Source organism: Cimex lectularius, unplaced genomic scaffold (genome assembly GCF_000648675.2).
Source record: "Cimex lectularius strain Harlan isolate CLEC.00 unplaced genomic scaffold, Clec_2.1 scaffold477, whole genome shotgun sequence".
Classification (NCBI taxonomy): domain Eukaryota; kingdom Metazoa; phylum Arthropoda; class Insecta; order Hemiptera; family Cimicidae; genus Cimex; species Cimex lectularius.
The window spans coordinates 33,119-60,409 of record NW_019393332.1 but is presented as its reverse complement, the minus strand read 5'-3'; the positions used below and the strand labels follow the sequence as shown (position 1 = coordinate 60,409).

Genomic DNA, 27,291 nt, shown 5'->3' with positions numbered 1-27,291 from the left:
CTAAAGGTGTCATATTGATTTTGTGTGAAAGTGTTGTGAAACGGGAATTTGTATGCAGCTGTTTTTATATGATAGTGAAAGGGTGGGAAATGCGGGAAATTTGAGACTTTATCTTTGATCATAGGCGGTGTTATTTAACTCAAAGGAAGTGGAGAATGGGGCTTTTCTTGAATGGATTTGTGATTCGGCATTCATTATTAGAAAGGAAGTTAATTATTAAGGACGTTAACAAGTAAAGGGATGCTGGCGTTTGCAAGTATCTGTTCTGTAATTAATGCTCTGTGTGTTTCTGTTAATGTAAACCGTTTCTAGAAATTTGCGTTTATATTTGTTTTTTCCGTGTTTAGTATTTGTATTTGGTCGAAATGAACGCTGTGTCGTTTTTCAAAGTGGCGTGTGGACAATGCTGTGAGTTTGGTTTTTGGCGTTTTACATTCATGGATGTGTTGTGTTTGCCGTTTTTCTAGATATTGTGATGAAATTCCAAAGTATGTTGCTGGATAGTTCATACAATTAATTTTATAAATTACGTCGTATTTGTAGGCTGTTGGCGTTGGGTCTTTGACTTTTGAAAAATGTATGTACTGTGTTATGTTTTTAAAAGATATTTTAATGTGTTCTGAGGACAGATTAACACATTTAACGAATTTCGTACAGTTTGGACGGTTCTAAATTCTTGGATTTCCTATGAATCGGTCGAATTGTTTTAACATTATAATCTGTTTTGTGACTTTGGAAAAAAATAGCAGGATCTTAGAATGCGAAAAATTTGAGAAAATATTTGTGTGTGCATTGTAAGAAAACATCATTTAAAAAAGAGTGCCTTAGCTACCGCAGCAATTAGCGTGCCAGTAGATAATTAGCAGGAGTAACCTTCTTAATTTTTATATTTATTATTTATTTTTATTTTTCAGGATCCGTTGCTTACGATTCAGTACGACCTCTCGCCTACCAGGACGCGCAGGTGTTCCTTCTCTGTTTTTGCGTTGCTGATCCCGATTCTCTAGACAACGCTGTAAACAAGGTAATATTAATTTTTTATGAATCCTGATTGTAATTAACATTTATGAAATCATTATGCTTCTATGATCTGTTATAAATCACATGTAAGTCGGCGTTACAGATAATTAAAGTTGTCATCGATATATTTAAACCGATATCTGTCCACATCTCTCTCATGTTATGCCTTCATTGTGAAATAAAAATAAATTTAAGTCTTAAAAGCTTTACACCAAGGCACATGCTGTTGCTACTCAGGTTAACCTGAAAGCTAATGTATTTTATCCATGAATAAATAGTGAGATTAGATGATCCCAAGAACGATCAATAACTGTCAAGCAACTGTCGCAAAACATCACAATAGTTCTAAGCGATAGGAAGAAAGTGTGCAAGATAAGCTAGACAAGGTATTAATGAATATAGATTGGAATCCGCCCTTGTTATCAAGGACTTTAGTGTTATACTATCCAAAATGTCACGCCTCGAACACCTTAGAAAGCTTGCGATAAGAGATTGGTTTTATTAATAAAAAAATCTTTGATATTCAAAGTATATCGCATAATGCCACAAGAAAAAAACTTCCGAAAACTTTGAAGATATTAACAATGACAGACACCGATAGATCTTAGTCACGTATTTGATTAACGATCCGTTGATCATAAATAAAGTAAAATTTTACACAAGAGAAGGAAATTGAAAAAGAAAGACGGTTGTATACGTATTGATGGATTATAATGGAGAAAAGAACAGTACCCAGGCAAGGCGGAGCCACTTGCTATCACGAAATTATTTATTGAAAATTGTAAAAGTTATTGTAAATCAGCTTACGTATTATCTCGTTTATATACAATAGAACCCTTAAAATTAGATTAGAGATCATGGAACCCCTTAAACCATAACATTAACTCACGCATACAAATTCTCTCTTGTTCTTGCTTGTCTCACAAATTTAATTGAAATTTTCGTGATATCGTACCTATAAACTATTAATCTTATAATTGTATATTACAAATAATCAAAAACATCAAAAATACAATTACATTATCAAAACAAAAATTGGCTTTATTTCTAAATTTTTAATTTAAATTTAAATTGTATAAATATTTAAATTTAATGTGTAGACATTAGTGACCGTTAATCGATAGTTATTCAGATATCGTGAGATGCGGTCGGGTGAGATGTAGGTTTCAGAAAAACATTTTCTTTATCGTGCCAACGTTTCGATCTTTTATTGAGACCATCTTCAGGGCTCGAAGTGTTTGTCTTCTGTGTAATTGTGCCATCCTTGCGTGTCGTTTGTGAGTGCCCAACACGACACGCAAGGATGGCACAATTACACAGAAGACAAACACTTCGAACCCTGAAGATGGTCTCAATAAAAGATCGAAACGTTGGCACGATAAAGAAAATGTTTTTATGAAACCTACATCACACCCGACCGCATCTCACGATATCTGAATAACCATTTAAATTTAAAACAATTAGTGTTAAAAATTCATATTAATTCTACAAATTGAACTAATTATTAATTGAATTTTTAAAAATGTATTGTTAGTTACAATTTTATTTTTGCAATAAACAGTTCTTTTATGTACTTGCAGGCGTACTTAAATTGTGAAGGTGTTTTTCATGCAATACCCTCTGAAGTTGAATACGTTCTTCTGTATATCGACGCTGTTTCGTAGCCCATTCTGTATTGTTACATGTACAAGAACAAAAAAAGCAATAAAGCAGACTTCGACTGGAGTAGGAACGAGACTATTTTTCTAGACATTTCTATAAAAGATTTGAACTGTACTGACATCAATGTAGTTTGGCTTGTTTCAGAACGAAATTAACATTTAAACTTGAAAATCATTGTCGATAGCAATTTCAACCCAGAGGGGAAGCATTTACCATAAATCTCATTACAAAATTACTGCAGTGAAAAAGAAAGAACGATATTCGGAAGGTCTTTTGTTTAATGGTTGTAAATTTTAATATGGCTTACTGCCAGGTCATTTAATACAAAACGCCATGAAAACGAGTAGTTAGTTCAAAATTGACTTTTCTTTCGACCTTGTTTGACATCACAAAACTTCACTTAGCAATAAGCCGAAACCTATTAATAAAATATGCTTGTCAGTGTTTGCTGAGAGATATTTTTAAACCTGTAACATGATTATTATTTAGTTTAGTCGTGTCCGATCATTCTGGTTGGTTGTTTTGGCAGTTCGCCATTCTCAGTTATGATTTGATTTGTCATAAATAGGCCAAACTCGCAAGAATTATTTAAGATTACATAAAAACTAGTTTCAAAGTTTATTAAATTTCAAAGATGCCTTCACTAAGATCTAAATTCGTATACTAGTTGGTTTAAGGTAATAGACGTCTGTTCATCCATCCTTCCGTTCTTCCTTTTCTTCCTTCCTTCCTACCATATTGAACAGGTATTCCTAACTTCCTTCTTACTTGCCTTCTTCATTCCTTCTTACCTTCCTTTCTTCTTGTCTATGTTGTTTCCGCCTTCCGTTATGTTTTTATTATTTTATTCATTCTTTCTTAGTTTGTCTCCATCAATTCTTCATATCTTCTTTTACTCATTGCTTTCTTTTTCTTCCATTTTATTTTCCTCCATTCTAATCTTTCTACCTCCATTTCGTCCTTTCTCTGCTTTTTTCTTTTTTCCCCCTCTTTCCATCCTTTTTCTTTCTTCCTAACTTCATTCCTAGCTTTCTGTTTAGTTAAATTATTCCTTTTCTTTTTTCTTTCGTCCTTCTTTCTTTCCTTCCTTGCGTCATACATTTATTCATTTGGTTAAATTCTTCCTTTCTTTTTTACTTCTTTAATTCATTTTTTCATCCCTTCTTTTCTTTTTCTTCCAATTTCCTATCTTTAATTCCTTTCTTTCTTCTTTCTATCTTTTTATCTTCCTTCCTTATTTCTTTTTTATTTTATTTCTATTTTCCTTTAATGTTTCCGTCCATCCTCCTTGTTTCCTTCCAAATTTATTAATTGGCTTTTGTTGTTCTCCTTTCTTTGAATCCTTTCTTCCCACTTTCCCACTTTTCTTAATTCTTCGCTTCCTTTTTACTTTTTCTTTCGTCCTTCTTTCCTACCACTCCACATCCTTCCTTTCTTTATTTCTAGTTTTTAGCGATCTTTCCTTCATCCTTCCTGTAATTCTTTTTTCAGTCTCTCTCTCTCTCTCTCTCTCTCTCTCTCTCTCTCTCTCTCTCTCTCTCCCTTTTTCTCTCTCTCTCTCACACACACACACACACAAACGCTTTTTCTTCTTTTTCTCTTAAATTTAAATTACAAAAAAAAAACAGTGACCGATAACGAATAAGTTACAAGTCATTCTTAGGGAGCGTCGGTGGCCGCAACGGTTTAGGAGTTGAAATTTTTTTTATAATTTATTTCTTATTATATATTACTTTAAATAGTTTGTGCATGTTTGGCTTATTATATATATAATTATATTACTCACATAATAACTATTTTTAATTTTTGCCTTCGTAGGTGAACGTAATTGTGATTTCCAATCAAACTGTTGTTAATGTCTTGATTGCTGTCAAAATCCTTTTGTGTGTTTTGTAAAAGAACGATCTGTCATTTATTCTTATAATAATAATGTTTAAAGTGTTAAGCTTTGTAACACTTTAACCCGATTATACTCGATATGATCCTTCATTTACTCAAAAGGATTTGTATATCAGGATCTCATTAATGACTCCTTAATGCTACAAAGCCATTAGACCCGCGGTTTAGTGGAGTTTAGCCTGCTAAGTCAACTAATGTCTAATATAATTTCCAGTGGTATCCAGAGATCCGAGAACACTGCGCAAACACGGCTGTCATCCTTTGCGGTTGTCAGGTGGATCTGAGATCCGACAAGTTGACAGTTTCCGAGCTCTCCCTCGTCTTCAAATCGCCGGTGACGCCCGAACAGGTAAATCCACTCAAATAGATAAATTAGCAAACTCCGTAACTGCCAAGTTATTACCACTTTAATACGTTTTAATTAAACCAACGAGGGAAGAAAAATCCACCAATGGTACATGTTTCAATTGTCATAGTTTCATTGAAGCCTTTTAATTTTTATTTCCTTAATGTAATGAACTGTAGTGTATTACTGTGTTATTCTGAATATTGAATCTGCTACTTAAACCTGCCAAACTGTTTAATAGCTCGTCAGATAGTTAATCGAAACTTAGGAATTACACTGATCCCTGTCAATCCCTATGATTGTTTAGGTTCAGAAACGTCTTGCCCTTTCAAGTCCTTCTTGAATTGCTGTACATTCTAGATAAAAATAAAACAAGTCATTTTATTAGAAATAATGAACGTGAGTGAGGTGGGGGGCGCTTGTAGATTCACTTTTTGTAAATGATGGTTCTACTCAAAGATTTGTTGTTTTAAGCTTTAAAAGCCCATCTTCAGATTGAAAGGTTTACTAACACGTCTCTGTAAGAGTGAACCCGCGAATCCTCCGCCAACGCCGCCGTTCCAATGAGAAGCTCGTTTTTAATATTGCTGGATTTTGAACGTGAAAAAAATGTGAATTACAACACAACTAAATATTACCTAATAAATAATTTAAGAAAATAATTTTAAATTAGCGATTAATTTATATGTCAAATATTATTTAGATACATGTTTAAAATGGGAGGTAAATCAAAATCTGTTATATTATTTATGCATTTATCTCCCGGTTTAATTTTGCTTTTTTCTATTTATTTTTTTTTTTCAAATTTGCCAAACTAATCTAGTTCCCGCCCATTGTCGGATTGTGTTTTTATCTTCCGGCTCAGTTATTTTTTATATAAAATCAAATTTTGCCTAGTATGTTAAAAGTTTCCACTTTACCAACTTTCGTTTTACCAACGATTTTTTCATCGCATTGGAATCAAACGTAAACAAAACAAACAAGGTTATTCTCAGCCAAAAAAGTTGTTGCCGTATTCTTTTGCTAATTTAGTATTAGTTTGTTAACATTATAAACTTTTGAGACAAAGTTGCTGATGTGGTTTGACAGTTAGTCTTTCTATATCAATTCAATTTCATCCAGTTTGAAATTGTTCTATCTTGTAAGCTTTATAGTAGAAAAATCTACAGAATACAATGTGTATAATCCGTTCAACATGTTCAATAAAAAAAATTAAATCTTTTAAATATTTTTTAAAATAATAATTAACTTTTTGATGTTTATTTTATAATTTTATTATTTTTATTGTAGGTTGTTGAACATGATTCACACTACAGCACGGAATTTTATTTATTAAACGAACAATTTTGACCTGCTGACGTGAGTCCTCCTCTAAGTGCTAATTACATCCGCGGATCCTATAAAAGATCATGGACTTCCCAAAAATGTTTGGGGGATTTTCAATAAGGAAAAATTTTAAAAGCCTACAGCGTGGTTTTATCGAGCAGCTTTTGCATTTTTTCTTATTTAGGTAAGTGAATATGGCTGAAGTATGATTAAATAGGTCGTGGTAGTCCGATTAGGTTTCATCAAACAACTCAGGAAATTGATATATTTTTGACTTATACCCCATCAAATCTGATCATTGTTTACTATATCAGGTATGTATTACTTTGAGTCATTATTTGTAAATTTGATTTTCAATGTTTATGCAGATGGGGTAATCAGTCGTGGTAGTGCACTCTCTTAATTTGCCACAAACAACACAAGAAATTTATGATATTAGAAATTATAAAGTAAGGGTGAGTATGTAGAGTCACTTTTTGTAAATGACGGTTTGTTGTTTTCAACGATACGGATTTCCTCATCATCAGGTTGAAAGAATTGCAAACATGTCATTCGATATGAATTGTAAGTGACCGATCCTCCGCCAACGCGACGTTCCAATGAGAAGATGGTTTTTGAAGCGTTTTAAAATTTTGAACGTGGGAAGAACGTGAATTACAACCCAACTAAATATTACGCTAATAAACACTGTAAGAAAATAATTTTAAATTAGTAATTAATTTGCATATAAAATAATCTTTAGGTAAATGTTTAAAATAGGAGTAAATCAAAATCTATTATATTATTTATGCATTTATCAAAATGTAATTTTGTTTTAGTCACCGTTTGTTTAATAATTTGTTGGATTCATGAGGTGCGGTCAAGAAACCATGTAACACTGTTTTATTGAAATTGAAATTGTATGAAATAAAAGGGTTACCAATGGGGTCTCCATTATCCCCACAGGTTTATTCCAAAATATGCATGAATAAGAATGAAAAAAAAATTCAAATCAAATAATAAAATATTAATTAAATCTGTCGTTTTTTGGAAACGCTATGTAGACGATATTTTAGGTAGATGGTCGGGAACATGAGAAGATTTAAATGAATTCTTCAAATTAATTAATTAATTCAAATTATACGTCGAAAATAAATAAAGATTGTTGTTTAACCTTTTTAGACTTAAAACTAACCAAAATAAATAACCTAATTGAAACAGCCGTATATAGAACCACGATACAAAGAAACTACAGACAATAAAATTGATACCAGGAGATTCTTCTTATTCATTCTTCATAGATCATGGGTTGAAACTCCCATTAACAAGTGCTAATTACAAAAAAAATTTAAACATTTAAAACTTAGCTAAAAACAACGGATATCAAGAAATATTTATCGATAGGTTGCTAGTAAAAAAAAATAAAATTGAAAAGAGCAATAATTGGCCTCACCAAAAATCAATCATTAGGTTTCCGTTGCTTTCATACATTGGTGAACTATCAGAAAAAGTAGGTAAAATTCTTAAACAAGAAGGTCTTAGTGTAACTTTTAGAGGTACGTGTTTACTTAGAAACATCACCACAGAAACTAAAGACAAAGTTAACAACTTGTCGAAAAGCAGGGTTTACCAACTTAATTGCAATTATATGGAGATACGGTCTGGTGTGACGTAGGTTTTGGAAAAACATTTTCTTTGTCGTGCCAACGTTTCGATCTTTATTGAGATCAACTTCAGGGCTCAAAGTGTTTGTTTTCCATGTAGTTTTGTCATTCTTTTGTATTGATTTGGGAGTGCACTAAAATAACCACACGGTAAATTGAAATTATTGAGTTCTGAAGGAAAACTGAACATCTCCCGAACGAGTCATAATGTTTTTTTTTTGTTTTTACAAAACAAGAAACTTCATCTATGTTTTTCATACGTTAAAACTTTTAAACAAGAACAAACATTTCCAAAAAATTCAACCACTGAAGATGGCAAAATGATACCGCATAGGCAGTATCGTCGGGAACGATCATACTTTACAAATTCATGTATTTTATTAAGATAAAAATAACGTCTGGTGTTTAGTGACCGTTAGCCAATAATTATTTGGAGATTGTGAGATACTGTCTGGTGTGACGTAGGTTTTTAGAAAAACATTTTCATTTTTTTCATTCAATCATTAACTAACCATCACTAAACACCGCACATTAATTGCAATTATTTGTCAGTGAAAAATATTTTGAAACCTGCCAAGACATAGCTAAATGATTAATCTATGGATTATATAAAAAAAAGGTAGAAAAAGCCTTACAAATTATTTTTAATTTAATCGTTAACGATAGACTTGCCAGCCCTAGACAGGCTCAATATGTTCAAAAGGAAATCTCACGAAATTATCTTTTTATTTGCTTTACGTTTTCGCATTAGCCACCGGACTTTTAAGCTCGTGTGGAACAATATGCGGAGGATCGCCATATAGGCACCAAGAGGGCCACCAACCCGGACGCAGTCAACCAGCCAGGCGGATCAACGGGCTTTCAATTTGGGTATTCTTCTTTAGGAATATTAATTATTCCGAAATCGTGAGATGCGGTCTGGTGTGATGTAGGTTTCAGAAAAATATTTTCTTTATCGTGCCAAAGTTTCGATCTTTATTGAGATCATCTTCAGGGCCTGGGATTTACAAACATTTTTTACATTTAACAAATACATTTAGGATGTGGAAAAAAGTGAATTTATACAATGCAAAATATATTTTTTTATATTCAATCAAATAATCACCACACTTTTAGAAATATTCTTTCTTTACAACGAGGTCTTAGCGGAAATATGCATAAAAACCACTAACATCGAAATAATGTGGAAAAGTGCACATCTCCCAAACCTCCGGAGCAAACTTCGCTCTGGAGGCCCCCTTCTCCACCCAGCAGAAAAGCAGCAGCCGGACCGACGGCCCCCCGACACCCGCGCTGAAACCCCCATTGTTTAGAGTCATCTACACAGACCGGAATAAATAAATAAATAATAGCCAAATAACTAAATTAATTAATTAACAAACAAACAAATAAATAAATAACAATAACAACATCAATTAGTTAATATTCAATTCTCATATCGGTACGCGCACTTATATATAAATTTTAACAAACATAAGTAGATACTTTTATTTTTTGAGGCCAATAAAGTTTTGTAGTTGAAAGGCTTTTCGATGTCTTTCATATTATACAATTTTACGAACCACCATTCTCTTTGTAGCGCATACTTTTTTCAGATCATCATTGCGTGCTCAAGATCATCTTTCGCATTTGCTATTCTCGCGCTTTCCAATTTTATGTAGGAACGCGCCACAGATCCCATGGTTCGCCCTGAGTCTGGTAATTATTGTACAGTCCTTCTTTGTCATTCCGGAATTATAAAACCAAGGATACCGATTAATGTTGGGGTTTATTGATGTAAAAAAAGCTTCTGTGTGTAGGCTTTCGTTTTCTTTATTCCATTTTTGATTCACCATCTTCTTGATTTGTAGCTTTACCTCTTGGAGGGGAATAGGAAGAGCTAGAAGTCCACCCTTATGAATAGCCCGCTTAGCTAGGCCATCAACCACCGTGTTACCCACAATACCAGAGTGGCCTCGCGCCCAAAATAATGCTGTTTTCACCCCTTTGTTCTTTTTCAAGTCGAGAACTCTCTTTGCCACCCAAATGATCAGATACGGTTTTAAGGTTTATGTTTTTTAAGGCATCCAACGCACTTTTTGAATCTGACGTTATTAAAATTGTTTCGCAGATTAAATTGCTGAATCGATGGCTTTATAAATTGCTAAAACGTTACTGAGAAGATAGAAAATTGTGGTGGGAGTTAGTACATTTTCCATTTTCCTCGTTGGGGATCATACCAGGCAGGGCACTCTCGACACGACACGCAAGAATGGCACAATTACACAGAAGACAAACACTTTGAGCCCTGAAGATGGTCTCAATAAAGATCGAAACGTTGGCACGATAAAGAAAATGTTTTTCTGAAACCTACATCACACCAGACCGCATCTCACGATTTCTAAATAAAGATTCGAAAAATAATTTTCCTAGTTTCATGGAATGCATTTTGCCTGCATTTTGATTCGGGCTTTCCACGTGTACAATAAAAGGGCCAGTATCACTGGGCTTGTACTTATTTAAAGATAGAGCGTCGAGTAGGACATTTTTATCCCGATAATTTGTTGTTTGCAGACTGGGCTCCATCAAAAAATCTTTATTTTGACCGATCGAAATTGGCTCTCCTGGTCTTTTGACGTTGGATGTAACAGAACCCGTTAGATGCATTTTTTTTCCCATTTTTCAATATCTAGGGGGTCATTTCCCCCACTCGCGCTTGACATAGCAGGGAATTTAATAAATAATTTTATCGAAAAATTAAATTAAATTAGTACTAATAAATATTAATAAATAAATAAAATTATAACAAAATAAAATCAAACGATTAGGCATTTATAGAACAGTTTAAAGAATTGAAAATAGATAAGCGGTACTCCCTGAATAGAACAGGTCGAAGCCCACCTAAATTATCTTTAACCGAAACTATTTTTACACTTCAAATATTCTAAAACAACTGTCATCGTTTATTTATCTTTTATAATATAAAATACTATTTTTTATATCAAAAATTACTAAATTCAAATGCCAAACAAAAAAATTTACATATATTTTTATAAAATTCAGTGAAATTAATTTAATACAAATTATTCCTGTTGATTTAAGCATGTTCCCTTCTATTCAATTTTTAACAAACATTGTTTTTTACATTAAAAAATATTTATGATAATTATTATTAGCTGTAATTATTAGTAGATAATGCATGTAATCTTATTAATTATTAAAAGATTGAAGTACAAAACCGTAATGTAAATACATTTATTGTCACGACTTATATCAAATTTCATTGTTTATTTTTTGTACTCTTTAAAGGTAATAATATTATTTGAAAATGTGGAGCAAGATAATAAGTAAAATATTTGCTGAGCATTTGACTTTTGATATCACAGTGGCCACATTATTATTGTCATTATTTTTAATTTTGATATCAATCAAGGCTATCTGTCGCCGCCCAAGTTATAAAATAAACAATCTATAAATATTCATCTTATGAAATGATATCAATTTTGACGGTTAGAAAATATTATTACATGTTAAATGTTAATTTTACTAAACTAACAAAAAAAAAGGTTCTACTGCTCCAAAACTAGTAAAATTAGAAAAAATATTTAAACAAAGCTTTTACCAGCTTTACAAAACTTACCTCAAAATTTGGATATTGCAAAAATAGCAGTTTTTTCAAAAGTCAAAAATTCTTTCTTCAATTTAATAAGGATGTGCGCAGAAAGAGTACATTTTTTAAATTGATTTGTACACTATACCTATTAGTACAGGTGATCACCATTTTTTGACACGGTCACAACACTAAACTAATCCCAGCGCTCCACGCGGAAGACAGGTCTTGAGAAGCCAGTGCTGCTGGCACTCAGGGTGAGGGAACGCAAGGTGGTCTCGAAGCCATCGTCGATTATGGCGACCTAGCTGGTTCTCGGGATAGAATTGAGTAGAGAGGCCTCGAGCAGTAGGGTTAGGATGGCTGGAGAGGTTGCTATGAAACTTTTGGAAACGGAAACGCAACGCTTGTTAGCAAAAGGAATGTTGAGGTCGGTGTGGATGTTGAGGTTAGTGATGCAGTAAGGAGCATTGATGATTTGTCTAAGGACTTTTGATTGGAAAAATTGGTTGGCTTGGCAGAACCCCACAATTCCACTTCGTATGTCCAAAGTGTTCGCACTTAAGTCTTGCCTAAGGTAAGTTTAGTTTTGACGGTCAAAGGATTTTGGTCCTAGAAGTCTTCGTAATTGTCCAAGTCTTTCGTGAAGTTGTTGAAGGTATAGCCCTAAGTATCCGACTATAATGGAAATCGGCATCTCTTTGTGGTTGATGTTCAGTAGACGGCAAGACTGTTTTATCAATGTATACTACGTAAGTTTTGCCTTCAGTCTTGTGCTCCACTTTTTGCACCGGTCTTCGATAGTCTCAAGGTGTTCTTGTATGTTGAAGGTAGCTTGTAAAGGATGCGAGTTAAAGCACAAAATTGCTGTATCGTCCGCATTGGTGGTGAAGATGGTGTTGGGGTGTGTAGGTAGTTTTGCAATATAAATGATAGAAAGAATGGGACCAAGAACGCTCCCTTGTGAGACGCCGGCGTGTATCGGTCTGATTTCCAAGAATTCCTTCCCGCATCTCACTCGAAGCAGCGGACAGTCCTTTCCTAACTACATTCATTTTTGTTATTGTAACAGATATTTATTATCTAGAATGTGCGGAGAAATATTTAAAAAACATTGTGTGTATTTTAAAATGGAAACCTAATCGATACCGTCACCGTTTTAAGCTCTATGATTTTCCTCTTTTAATGAACTGGGTTTTAATTTATTGTACCTATCTTGAATAGGCGTTTTAATCCAGATTAAGGCGTAAATTATTCTGTTCAAACTGATGGAGAGCGATTGTATAAATTTCCTTTTAATTTCAGCCGTCCGAACTTTGACTTTGCACACTTGTTGTTCTCTTGATTTGAAAAGTTAAAAAGGAATAACGTAGTAGTATCACCCTTTACCGTCGGCCCGGTGATAAAAGTAGAAAAACGGGAAGCTTTAGTCGAAGAACAGGTCGAGATTAAAATTTGAAAAGTCGAGTTTTTAATTACAACAGGCTTAAGGGGCATTTAAGTAAGTTACGAAAGAGCTTTGAATCGGCTAGATGATGAGCAGAAGTTGCAAAATTGCCAAGATAATATTAATGTTTCCAGAGCTTTTATTCCTGTAAACCTCTCAATTCGCAAAGTCCTAATTATAAGTTTTGAAAAAAGCCTTTCTCTCGTTTCATTTAATTTTTTATTTTTAGCTACGGTCCGATGTGAACGGGCGTATTCCCTTCCACGAAGTTTACCATGCGTTTCAAACTCTTTTCACAACGTTTAAAAATCAAAGCTGATCCGATCGATTCCAATTTAGGCCTGTTTTGCCTTTTAGGGGTCTGACAAACAGGCTACTTGTAGAAAACGGTTTGTGATGGGGCGGCCATGGGATTAGAAGGGCTCTCTCTCAAGTCCTCCCAGGTAATTAATCTCTTTTACCTTAGCTCTAAGCAGAATAATCGTCCTGGTTCAAAGTTAATATTAGCAATTAAAAATTAAGCCCCGTTAACAATTAGTCGATCAAAGTCTTACCGACTTAATTAACAGCACCAAGATTAATCATAATCTCAACCAATGTAATAAAAATAAATAATCATAATTTGGAGATTGTGAGGTGCGGTCTGTTGTGACGTAAGTTTTAGAAAAACATTTTCTTTACCATGCCAACGTTTCGATCTTTATTGAGATCATCTTCAGGAGCTGAGATTTATAAACATTGTTTACATTTTACAAATATATGTAGGATATTTATTTAGAAATCGTGAGATGCGGTCTGGTGTGATGTAGGTTTCAGAAAAACATTTTCTTTATCGTGCCAACGTTTCGATCTTTATTGAGATNATAAAGATCGAAACGTTGGCACGATAAAGAAAATGTTTTTCTGAAACCTACATCACACCAGACCGCATCTCACGATTTCTAAATAAATATCGATTAACGGTCATTAATCACCACACATATATGTAGGATGTGGAAAAAATATGAATTTATACAATGCTAGAAAATTTTAGATTTAAAAAATTTAATTTATACAATGCTAGAAAATTTTAGATTCAATCAAACTATTCATACTCACTCAAAGTGTTTGTTTTCCTTGTAGATGTCATTCTTTTGAGTCGTGTTGAGAGTGCAAGTGAGATATTGCTGTTTTATGTGTATATACGTTAGATACAATTTTCCTTTCTCTAATTATCCCCGGCTATATAATCCGGAAAGGATAATCAGGCCGAACCCATTACCCAGGTTTTTTCCCATTGTAGGCTGCTTTCGCCTCAAAGAAGCCGACTCCACATATAAAAATATACTTCTATCCTGACCTCCTTCCCCACCTCTTCACCCCTTCAAAATCCAATGTATATATACGTAAAACAGCAATATATAATACTGGCACTCACAACACGATTCACCGGAATTTCACATCTACACGGAAAACAAACACTTTGAGTGAGTACGAATACTTTGATTGAATCTAAAATTTTCTAGCGTTGTATAAATTCATTTTTTTCCAAAACAATTTTTTTTAGCATTGTATAAATTCATTCTTTTTTAATCTAAAATTTTATGTGTAGGTGATCTTGGGTTGATTGTACAGAAAAGATTAAGTCAGGATGTGAAGAGAGTTTTGCGGTTAATCGTATGATATGGGTGTTAGGGTGGATAGGTATGACTGCTGTGTCTGCTACTTCTCACCTTGACCTTGTTATCTTGGAGGAAGAACTTCAGGATGAGATAGTAGGTGCGAAAAAGGTTACCTTTTAATTTGAAAAAGGAGATCTGGCACCACACTCTGTCAAATACCTCTTTAACTTTTTGAACAACTGCTGTGCAATAATGCTGATTTTCTAGGACAGGGTATACTGAATTTTCTACTACTCACTCGTTACACCATCTTTAAAGCAGAATGGAGGGGTCTAAAACCAAATTGATGGATGGAGATTGTGTTTTGGGAGTTGAGAGGGGATTAAACTTTTGAAGAGGAGGCATTAAAAATTTTAGCTAGGATTCTGAGAAAGGTTTATAGGCTTGTATGAGAATGGTCTCTGGGGATTTGTTTGATTTGGGAATAGGGGTTATTAAGAGTTTTCACTGGATGGGAAGTGTATTGTGTGGATTATTGCATCGAAAATGGTTGTGATATATACTGCTTTTTAGGTAGATCTTTAAGAAGTTTGGGAGTTATGAAGTCGTACCCTGGGGTTTCAAAACTGGGAGGCGGAAAATTTGGAATTTAAATTTCAAGTGTTTGGGGGCTGATATAAAGAAAGAGGGGATTTGAGCAATTCGGTGATTAGATCAAGTGCTGTGGTACATTAAGATCTGGATGAGGAGTGAAAAACGTTGTAAAGTGTCGGAAAAGATTTGAAACCTTTAAGAGTTAGAATTACTTATTCTTAGGTTCTTCAAATTTCTGCAAATTTACAAACGATTGCGAGAATTGTATTACTATGACTCAAACTACCGATTTCTCCAGCGGTTTCGCCCAGAAACAGATCTGTAATACAGTCAATTATTTAATATGATAAATATTTTATTCTGTACTGATAAAACACAGTAGAAATGGTAGGTATAAAAGTAATATCTAAAGGGTAGACATTGAAGAAAGTATATAAAAGTCTCATAAACTCGTACGTCGTTTCGAACCATTCAGGTCCTTATATAACTTCCTCCATGGTTGACTTAAAGACGCATTCTGTTCCAAGAGTCAAATTTTAATTAATTAATGATGTTTTTCGTTTGTTTCAGGGGGTGAATGTGAGCCGGCAAGTCGGTGCGACCACGTACGTCGAGACGTCATCGAAAAACAGCAGTAAAACGGCGTGCGACGCCTTCGAAATCGCCGCCCTTGCCGCCCTCGGCCGGCTGAACATGAACACCTGCCTCGTAAGCCCGCCTCACAAAGGCGGTCCCGGACCCGCAAGGAGCAAGAGCAAAGTTGACCTGAAAGCCGAACTGCGGTACAGGGCCAAAAGCTGCACCGTCATGTGACCGCTCTTCAGCATTCTTCGTAAATAAGCTTCAAGAACGAACTCACCGGCGGATGTGTCGTTCTGTTACATGGGTACTCGTCCTTCCCTCCCGAAATCGGACCCTTTTCCACCTATCCCTCAACATTCCTAAGACGACTGATATTGGGTTTGTTTCATCCGGAACAACGTCAAAACCAAATATCAGAAGGAAAGAATACGATATTATTATCTATAACTATCTTCTCTCAATTCGAAATTATTGTGATAGTAAACTTCATCTTTGATGAAAAAAAGTGTGATCTGAGCTACAATGGAGCTTTCTTTAAGCAGTACTAAACATCAAACAAGTAATTAATTGAACCATATCAAGTTTAAATAAAAACTGTCAAATTATGTTGGGTGGTCTTGTTTTTTCAGCCCACAGTAAAAAGAAATTTTGAACACAAAATTAAACAGAACGCTACTGTTAATTTGAAAAAAATCGTATTTTTCTTTAACTCGTAAACACAAAAGTAAAATAATAATAATATTGACAACATTGTGTCTATTTAAAGAACAAAATTATGCTGGGTGGTCTGGTTGTTTGAAGGATTATTCCTTTTTTTATCCATAAAGTATCGAAAAGGGTTTCAAATTTCAAAGCAGAACATACTTTTGGATCAGAAACTACTCTGAATGATAAAAAATAATTTGTAAATCAAACTAAAATTGAAGATATTATTCAATAAAATAATGATTATTCTTTATTAGCAAACTTGCCTTTTTGACTTCTATTTATTCATTAAGCATTAACTTTTATTTGTATATACTTATTTTTAAAATGATAAATAAAATACCAAAATTTATTATCTGTGTAATGCTAAATGATTCTCTTTATTTTTTTTAATTATAAGGTATTGTGATCAGATTTTGTTTAAGTTTTAAATGATCTTAGTCAGAAATAAAAACACAATAATTTTAGGTAAAAAAAAATATATATATATATATATAAATATATTGACAATGTTTAGAGTTTTGAAGTTGTTTGTTTATTGAACGTCGAATCCCGACTGATCGACGATCATCGAGGTCTTTATTAGTCGCTACTATTTCAGCAATAAAAAATTTTAAAATAATGTTTGAAAGTCAAATTACAAATTAAAAAATACACTAAAATATAAATCACGACTGTTTCAGAATTAATGAAAAACAATTCGAAAAATAAATCGTTTGCATTATAAAACTATAATAATAAATTATAATTTTGAACTCTGGGTATTTATTGGGATTAATCCATTTGTCTGATTGATCCTAGGCATTCTGGCCTAACAAGACTCACTGAATGTTTTAGAAATAAAAAATTTATACGAAATCTTTGGTATAACGCTAATTTACAAATAAAAAATTTTCAAATGGAAATCATCACTACCAATCAGTCACTACACATTCAATCGTAGGCAAATTTCAAATTTGTATGTTTTGTTAGTTTTTTTTCCAGTACGCGTTTGTAAGAACCGTTGTGTGATGTGATCGTTAATTTTCTAGCACTATTCCTAGTAGCGGTTTGTCATAAGTCTGTCTACATGGGCATGAGAACCTTGTAAAAGCTTATTTTTACTGACCAATTTCTGAGTTTTGAAATCTGGTTGGATCATTAAACCTCTCACCGTATGTTTATCTTGGTCCGTCCATTTTTTACGTTTGTTTCAGAAACCTTTCTGCAAATAATTTAAATTCAGTTGTACAAATCTAGTAGTTGATCAACCGTTGGCACTCTAGCTGTATTTATTTATTTTTTAAAATTATAAAACACATAAATAGATACTGGCTGTTTAAGAATAATAAAATAAAAAGAAATGGAAAAATGACTTTACTTGCAAAAATTTAACTTAAAAAATACTCTGCAAAGCTATGTGCGTAAACAGTGGAGTTTGATGTTGAAGAAAAGAAAGAAACGAGAGATGAAAAAAACGGAAAAGTTGTCTTGTGTGCTAACTCACAAATCACTGTGGATTACCATTGGCGTAAACAAGATCTAAATCTAAACAACGCCAAAAATATGCATACTGGAATGACCAAGTCATCAGTCTGCTTGCGAATAAATTGTAACGTATATACTTTCCACGTCTCCATATGAGTAGTAATATAGAATCATGAAGAATCATGCATAAATTTTCCCGGTCTCACTATCGACTTGACCACCTTAGTAGTAATTTAAAAGTTATAGAAATAATGTTTTTATATTGATGAATTAAGCATGGACGAATTTTATATTGTAATTATCGAAAACAACGAGGATACAGAAATATTTGAAAGAAGATTCAAAATGTATATGTTAAGCTATATGCAGTTTATTGCTTTTATTAAAATGTGCCATTTAATTAGAGAATATTTTTTAAAAAGTCATAAATTCTATAACTGAGAGCTGAAAGATCAAAAGGGATTGTTATTCTGTGAAGTTTTGCGCTAAGGTGTGATCAATTGAGAGAAAAGTAAGCTCCATTGTTGAAAAAAATCTTTAATCCAAAGGACATTTGTAAAAGAAAATATGAACAAAATAATCTATGGACTTTGTCCATCCATTGTTATCAATTTTGAACCTTGATTCAAAAATGTTGCCAAACATCAATTCGAAATGTTTTCTATTTAACACGATATTTCTATGACTATTAACATAATAAAAAGATTTTACATGTTAGGCTACATCCATTTTTTTTTTGTTTTTTTAATCTATAAAATGTCTTTATACACAAACATCCCAACGGAACTTTAGTACCCGTGAATGAAACTGACTCGGACTGATAATCATATGCTCATAAAAACGCATAAAATATCGAGAAAACCTTCAAAAGATATATTTAATTTAAACATATTGCAAAGATATCGAAACGAAATTTAATTAAAAAAAGAAAAAAGGTTCAAAAAAGAAAATATTTTAAAAAGAAATCGTGGTCTTACACTGTTGTAAAGTTGTAATATAAAATTATATATAATGGATGTTTAAAGCAAAAAAGATTTTTAAGTAGACAAATAGCTGTTTATACACATAAAATTAATATATATGACGGAAATTAATGTTATTTATAAATGTGAAAATAAACTGTATTTTATTGTTGTGAAATTTTGGATAGTTGATAATATACACCGCTTTTGTCCCGTTTTGTTTTATCTCCTGGCGTTATCTGATAAATAACCGGGGTGATTTTCACTTTTAAATGTTGATTTTTGTACAAACTTGGGTAAAAGAAAACTGACTCTGTTTCAGAATGTAAACCCCTAACGCTCACAATTTTTGGTTTAAATTATTTTGTATTATAATTGCAAAAATAAGTTACTTTTGCGTTATAAGAAAATTAAAAATTCTATAATAAAAAAACTGTTTGGTCCTAAGGTGTTCGACTTAACTTTTACCTCTTAAAGATATTATTTTCTGACATTTTCCGCAGTCAGTTCAACAACAGATAAAAATTAAAACTATATATAAAAATTGTACTTTAGATCCTTATATCCATTTTACACAATAAAATATAGACCTTGAATAGTTTTAAATTATCTAATTTATAAACAATGATTGTGATATTTGTAAACATCCTTAACCATTGGGTGTGTTGAAGATTACCTTACTTACCCGAAAGAAAGAAAATGGGACCAGAAAGTAAGCTCTTGCTTGTTTTTCTAAACAATTGAAAAATTGTGAGCGTTAGTGATAACGCACAATTCACATTTATATTCAAAGCTTGATGATTTTTTCCTATAGATAAAATAATTTTTCAACCAGAAGCAAAGCAGAATAATTTTGAATATGTTGTATTTTATAAAATATATAATAATGTTTTCTATATTGAATGTTTGAGTCTATATTTTTAGAATTTAAGCAAGAAAAAATACATATTAAACTCAATAAAGACAAATACAATTATTTCATAAATTATGGATAAAAATCATTTGTTTCTAGTTTTTTTATTAAATAAACATATCAACAAAAAATTCATATATATATCAATTTATTTGACTTTCTTTAATGTAAAATAATAAAATTCAGGTATTGAAATTATCCTTACTTTGGGTAAGAATCTCCAAAAAATTTGCCCTAGATTAAAAAAACAGAACGAGGAGGGGATCCAGGGCAAATCTTCCATGAAGACAATAAAGCCGTTGTACCAGGTTAGCAACGTTGAAAGAAAAAAATCTATTAGAAACATCGGCAAGCTCGCTTAGCAAAATATATATTAAACTCCCATTTTAATTATTAGAAGGAAACTAAAGTTTTAATTAAGCTTTGTCGAATCATTTAGAATTTGGATGATTCGAGATGAAATTACAACGTCACGATCGTACGATATCGTCTGATTTTTTATCAATATGAAACAACAAAAGGAAATCGTTGCTCAAGTCAAAACGCACCAATGTTTTTGAATGCATCTTTCCATCGATCAAAAATCATACAAAGAAAATGCATTTTTAATAAAATAACCTGTTGTGACTATAACTATAGACCAACATCAATAACCGAGTAACATGTAAAAAACAGGAAAAATATGTTTTTGTTCAATAAATTAAATATATTTAATTAGTTTTAAGATATAATATTAGAATTAGTTAACTTTTTGAGTTATATAGATTTGTATCATAAATGTGGATTAAAAGTTCCATTTCTATTTTATTTTACAATATTTTTTACACTATATTTGTTTTGATTTTTCTATATTTATTCTTTGTCAAATCTGTAAAAAAATCCTTTTAAGGATATTTCTCTACATTTGAACAATGAGACTTGGAACTCCCTTTGGTAAACTCGCCTGTATATTTGAAATATTCAGAAATTTTGCAATCGAATAATGAATCTGGGCAACTGTCTCGTAACATGTTCTTTAACTAAGGTTTGAAATAGTTTTAATTATTAGTTAAAAATAAAATAAATGGGCACAATATAGCCACAGGTGTTTCGGAGGTGGTTCTTATCCGTAAATTCTTTCATAATTTTTTCTCCCGAAATAATTTTAATTTTTGTACCTTGAAAAAAAAATCACTCGACCTTCACGATAAGAAAAGTAATAGAACAATCCAAGTATAGTTACCATTAAAATATCGTTAGAACTGATTTATTGAAAAGTTTGCGTAAGACGTAGACTCATTTGTACTTTTATACCACAAGTAAGTTAATTTCTATTTAAAAGATATATGTATAATATATACACATTATATATAATAAATTCAAAAAATAAATCTATGTGACAAACATAAATTGTGAAAATAGACCGATATGACATCCTAAAACGTATATTGTGTAATTAGTGTGATATTAATATAATTAAAAAAAGAAAAATTGTTCTATGTTTAAAACTTAGGTGCTAAGGCTTTTGTTGTTTTGTATATAAATGTTTATCTACATTAATGTCATTTATTGTTAAATAGCCTAAAATAGAGTTTCTAAAAAAAATGTATGTTTAAACTCTCTCTCAACTTTTACCACTTACTCGATTTATATGTGTATTAACGTTAAAGAATGCATGCGTCATATAAAAAAACCTTTCTAATCTATCTCTATCTAAAAATGATCTTTCTTACTAAATTCTTAAACAAAGCAAAAAAAAATCAAAGTTTCGAGACTCGTCATTTTCGTTTCAATCATCCATTTTAGCTATCGCCTCCATCCAAAATGTTTTACAAAAAAAATTGTATTTTTATAATAAATTTATGTCAAAAATTGTTTTTCTTGGACCTTACTTCTCGATACTTTTCTTAAAATCAAACTGGAAAAAAAATAATTGGTGAAAAAATTTGTTCTATCCTTGTTATTTTCTATATATTAACTGTAATAAAATGGATGAAAAAAAATGAAGCATGTTTAGATTTAACTATTTGTTCAAGTTGTACAGACCATAGTGGCCTTAATATTGTTATTATTTGTAATAAATATATGTTTAACTGGTATTGCTGATTTTTAGTTTACAAACCGTACCCGTACTGATATTTCCTCGAGCCTAATTCTCCTCAATATTAAAATAGCGTACCCATAGAGCAGTAAACATGCTATAACAGTGGTGCTCAACAACTAAAGAAACATAGAAATATGGCCTACGCTTCCATATTGAAATGAAGTCACAACAAAAAGTAAAATATTGTTAATGACCACAAGAAGAACATCAGATATACCTCGAGGACAATCGAAAATGCCCTATTGGTAATATACGGCAGCAATAGCAACCTAATATGGTGGACCAATGCTCAGCAAAAAACAGGCTACCCGAACATTAGGCAGCCTGCAAAGATTGGCACACCTAAAAAAGGCGATGAAAACCCCCTCAATTGCATTAGAACCTCGAATATAACCTGCCTCCATTATAAATATTTGTACAAGGAGAAGCGAGGAAAGGCATTTAGACTCCAGAAACCGTTAAACTGGAAGGGAACTAAACTCTAAGCACACGCAACAATAATTATCAATTAACGGTCACTAATCACCACAAAATAATTTATAAATCAGACACCACTAGGCAGCATTGGTTATGGAGCAAAAAAACATTTCCTAGTCTTCTTTCATTATCGGATCTTATAACAGAATTTCTTTTCAAACGTACAGAATCCTTACGTATTAATATTGTTTTTTAAGAAAACAAGTGGAGGTATTTTACCGGAGCGGTAGGATAAAACGGTACATTGTACCTATTTTTTAGAAATTTAATCGGAACTTTATTTACAACTATTGTCTTGTATGAAACTTCAATGCAATTTCAAAGATTCCCTTTTTATTATACAATGAAATGCTGCCTTTGATACGGTTGGCCATGCTTTTTGTCAAGCTTAAACAGTTTGGGTTTGGTGGCAGTCTTTTAGCTTGGATTCGTTCCTATCTCACAAATAGAAATAATTTTTAAAAGGATATTGTCAAGAACGATCAGTGCAACCACCGGTTTCCCCCAAGGACAACACTTTGGCCCATGTTTATTATTTTCATCAACGATGTATCATTCTGTTTTAATTATTACTCATTTTATACAAGTTATAACAAACGTAATAGAAACCAGGGTTTACTGGTTGGAATGGATAGTTCAACCAGAAAACGGTTTTCAGATTTCAACTACTACGCTCATATTCAAGCAGAAATATCTAAGCACGTTTTTTAACGTGAATTGTAGGATGTGCTACATTCGCGACACTAAAATGCGTAACTACTATGCTGATCTGCCTTGTAGGGAAACTTCATAGAAAAACTACTAACTAAACTAGATTGAAAGTCCTGATAAAGAAGATATACTCCCCCAAAGGATCTGACTGTTTTTATTTATTTCGAATTCACCATTTTCCCTGAAGATATTTTTTATATACCATTATAATATTAAGACCCGAAATCAATCACATTGATGTAAAGAAAACCCGTTATAAATTCAAATATTCACGAAGATAAAAAATTGATTTTAATCTATATCTTGTGGAGGAAATTTCGAATGACAAGTCTGATCACAACATTTAGAATTTTATACACAATTAACGAGAGGAAAGTTGGGAAATAGAATTAAACACACCTGAGGGTGACAAGTTAGAGTTGCTAAGTAGTTGGCTAAGTAGATCCGAAGATGTGAGAAAGAAAAAAGCAAAGACATACATGCAACGAAACGATCTTGTTAAACAGTCTGCTTTTGTGAGTTTATACGTAACTTAAAAGCCTTTGTGTGGTTATAAATATTTGTTTAAGTAATTTACTACTAATACTATAAATGTTTTATATACTGCTGCATTTTTTAAAGTTTACATGAAATTTACATTATGAATCTGATTTTCCGCCTTTCCAAAAATAAATTCCTGTTACAGGATCTTACTACCCCTAATTGATCCTAAATCTACCCAAAGAAGCAATAGCATACGTAACACCTATTTACAATGCAACAATTCGCACAACCTATGTCCCCATTTAGTGGAAATTATATTTAATAACCTAATGCCAAAACCGTGCCTCAACACTTATAGACCTATACGGCTCTTAATTCGAAATTTTTAAACGTCTCCTACTTAAAAGGTTAATTCCAATATTGGACTATGAAAACATAATTCCCAAATATCAATTTGGATTTCGATACCTCCATTCTACTGTTCAGCAATGCTTTAGAATTTTCCATCTTCGGCTTTAGAAAACAGACAGTATTGCTCAGACATATTTCTGGACGTTACGGACACCGAATGTGTCGCCCCGGCCTCCTTTATAGTTTTAAACATATCTAACCCCACACCCATTATGACATCCTGAATCCTTCATCTCAGATCGATGGTTTCAAGTGAGAGTAGGCACCGATTTTTCACCCATCACGCCATTCATAGCTGGCAATCCACAAGGAAGTATCCTTGGTACAATCCTATACACCATTTACACTGCTGACATACCCATACATCCCAACAAACAACCCACAACTTATGCGGACGAAACCGCAATCCTACGTATCACTATCCACAGTAGCAACATGTGACAATCAGTGCACATAACTTAGGAAATATTACCAACCAACCAAGTCCGCTACCTTGGGCTTTACTTAGCAGTACTACATGGAACCCCCATATAAGATGAAAAAGACAAGAAATTAACAAACGAAATAGTAATATTCTGACACCTACTGGGACCAAAATCAACCAAACTAACCAAAAATTACAAACTACAGCTTACAAAGCACACATCAGGCAGATTTGGACTTAGAAACCTCGTAGCAGAAAAAATATTTATAAAATAACCTGCAAGATGGATGCATATTAGAGCCAATGTTTATTATTATAAATAATTAAAAAAACATAAAATCTGAACAAATCATTCAAATAACAAACATCGAACACAGTACTACAGAAAAAGAACCAGTGAAATACAAAAGAAGAAATTTACAAAGTGACCTACTTGTGTTAAATAAATTAATCATAATCTAAAATCATTAAACATTGCAGACACATAATTGGTACATGTCTAATCTTACTCATATTGCTTGCACAATTCTTGTATTTCAACCGGTACGTTTTTTAAACTTACGCGACAACCGGAGAAGAGTAAACAGCTTTAAACTGAAATTACAATTTCAAAAAGTTAAGAAGCTTTCGAAGAAAGATTGCTCGGTGAATAAGAGGGTTCAGTACTATTTTATATCAATGGACTAAAAATAAGGTTGCAAAGGTCCTCCCCTTTAATGAAAACGTAATTAAAACCCCTTAGTCAAACATTAACGCTTATTTCAAACTTTTAATTAAATAATTTATATCGTTGTTTGCATTAACTGATGTTTTATATATCCAGACCATGTTTGTATTTAATTTTCTTGTATAAATTGATCAAATCGTACAAAAGGCAAAGTAAAAGGCACCGTTCGATGTTGAGAAAAAACATTATTCTCGACGGTAAGGGTTACGAAAAGTAAGCCAGGATTCATGCCACTCGTGGATTATCGTCATTATTTGTGGCTTTGAATGAAAAAGATTAAATATAAAACAAATAACCAGAATATCTGATCAAAATTAAATCACGATTTGTATGATATCCAATATTAAAGAAAGCTATCCCTGCATGACAAAACATTTCGGAATTATAAATATGTATAGTACTGAGACTACAAGCTACTGGGGTTTTTCTTGATGTAAAGAAAGAAAAGTGGTTTATTATGTTTTGGTAGAAATTCGCCATTAAGAGAAATGACATGGACATCTTTCCCCCATCTCATACATCACAACTATCTCACTACCTCATAGCATCAAACTAAAAACTTATAGGAACCTCCAATTACCTCACTGGCCGGTTTTTTCAAGTCATGGAAGTCAATTACCTCTCCTTTCCATGGTGATCCTCAGGGCAGCGTACCGGTCCACTCCTGAATCAAATCAAGTTGTGAATTTTGTCCTCTCAGAATTTCTCAGGTTTTTCAACGATGAACTTCTGCAATCCTCGAGCGAACAAGGTGGTTTCCATTAAGAGAGCTATTTATCAGAACCCGAAATAATTGTGAGAACATAAGCCAATTTCCAGCAATTTCTCCTTCAGCAAAGACACATGCATCCGAATGTTATTCCGGTGGTAAACATTACACTTTCTATAACCAAATGCTGGTCGTTTTGGTCAATTATTGCTTTTACTCGTTCCAATGGGAATTATCGGTCTGGCTGGGTGGAAGAAGCTCGAAAGAAACCCCTTCCAATCCGGCTTTTTGAGTGGTTAACAGTAGGTCGTTCAGTTTTCCACAGGATTTTCTTTTCTTAACATTGTTTGTTTTCCATAGGATTCTCTTTTCTCAACATTGTTTTAAAGGACCCACTTTCCCTTCCCAGTTATTAATATCTTTTAAAATAGGTGTTTTTAGGAAAGAATAGTAGAAGGATATACGGTCTAATCAATTATTCCCAGTCAAGATGTGATGAACCTTCATATCCATCCGAAAAATATATCCAACTGCTTTGACATGAAAAATGTTAGTCACTGCGATGTCCCGTGTTGAGTGTGGGTTATTTATAACAACACCTTGAATTTGAGCGTCATCGACGGCTGAAGGACGACCTTTGCGTGTTCCAATTAAAACATTTCCTCTTCGAAGCAGGGAATTATACAACAAGGAAAGAAACAAATATGTGCGTTCTGGCATGGGTTAACCAGTGGATGAGGGATTACAGACTACCTTCATCAGTTAAAAACAACTCTGGTTAGCCGGGGGGTGATGAACCAGAAATTTGGTCGTTGCCAATAATTTTAGTCTGCCAATCTTCTCTGGGTTGGTCTGTCAGGCGCATTTCGCCATTTTGCCATATTTAACGGTAGGTTATAAACTGGATGGGATAAGACTCCGTTGATCATTGGTTTTTCTCTCAGCAGACCTTAACAAAAATGACATAAAAATAAATCTCGTACAAACTGATCTACGAGATCTAAGATGACGAAATGCTAAAACTTATTTGATGGACAAAAGTTCAGGTGAGCTATTCGAGTTTGAAATTGTATTTATTACCTGTAATTAAATGAATATATTAATTGGGATAAGGATAATAATATTTTCAAACAAATGAATTTTCCTAAAATCTAATGATGTCTTAGTATGGTTTGCATCACATAATTTAAAGAAAAAAAAATTAATAAAGTGGTATAAAATATATTTAAAATTTACAATCTATGAAAATACACAAACTATTGATATATTAACTTTTGCTGGTTGATCCGCGAGTTGATGGAAAGCCGACAAGGCTGATCAAAATAGATCATGCCTCGGCCTAATAACAAGAGCAACACCGGATGGAATTAATTTCCAAATTGTTAAATTCCACACGGCTGGATGATGACGAATGGCCTGGAGAGGGTGAAAGTATGAAATTTTCCACCCCCGTTACACTAAGTCGTAACATCCCACCCCACATTCGGGATTCCGTATGTCTTGAGCAGAA

General features: G+C 32.8%; 1 protein-coding gene across 1 annotated transcript; it reads left to right on the top strand.

The window, feature by feature from the left end:
- The first annotated feature begins 365 nt into the window (after positions 1-365).
- Positions 366-16,421, top strand: LOC106665453 (rho-related GTP-binding protein RhoN-like). Its single transcript, XM_014391866.2, has 5 exons — positions 366-408; positions 468-488; positions 915-1,024; positions 4,796-4,930; positions 15,698-16,421. The coding sequence occupies exons 1-5, from the start codon at positions 366-368 to the stop codon at positions 15,938-15,940; spliced, it is 552 nt and encodes a 183-aa protein (XP_014247352.1). The 3' UTR covers positions 15,941-16,421.
- Positions 16,422-27,291: the final 10,870 nt, after the last annotated feature.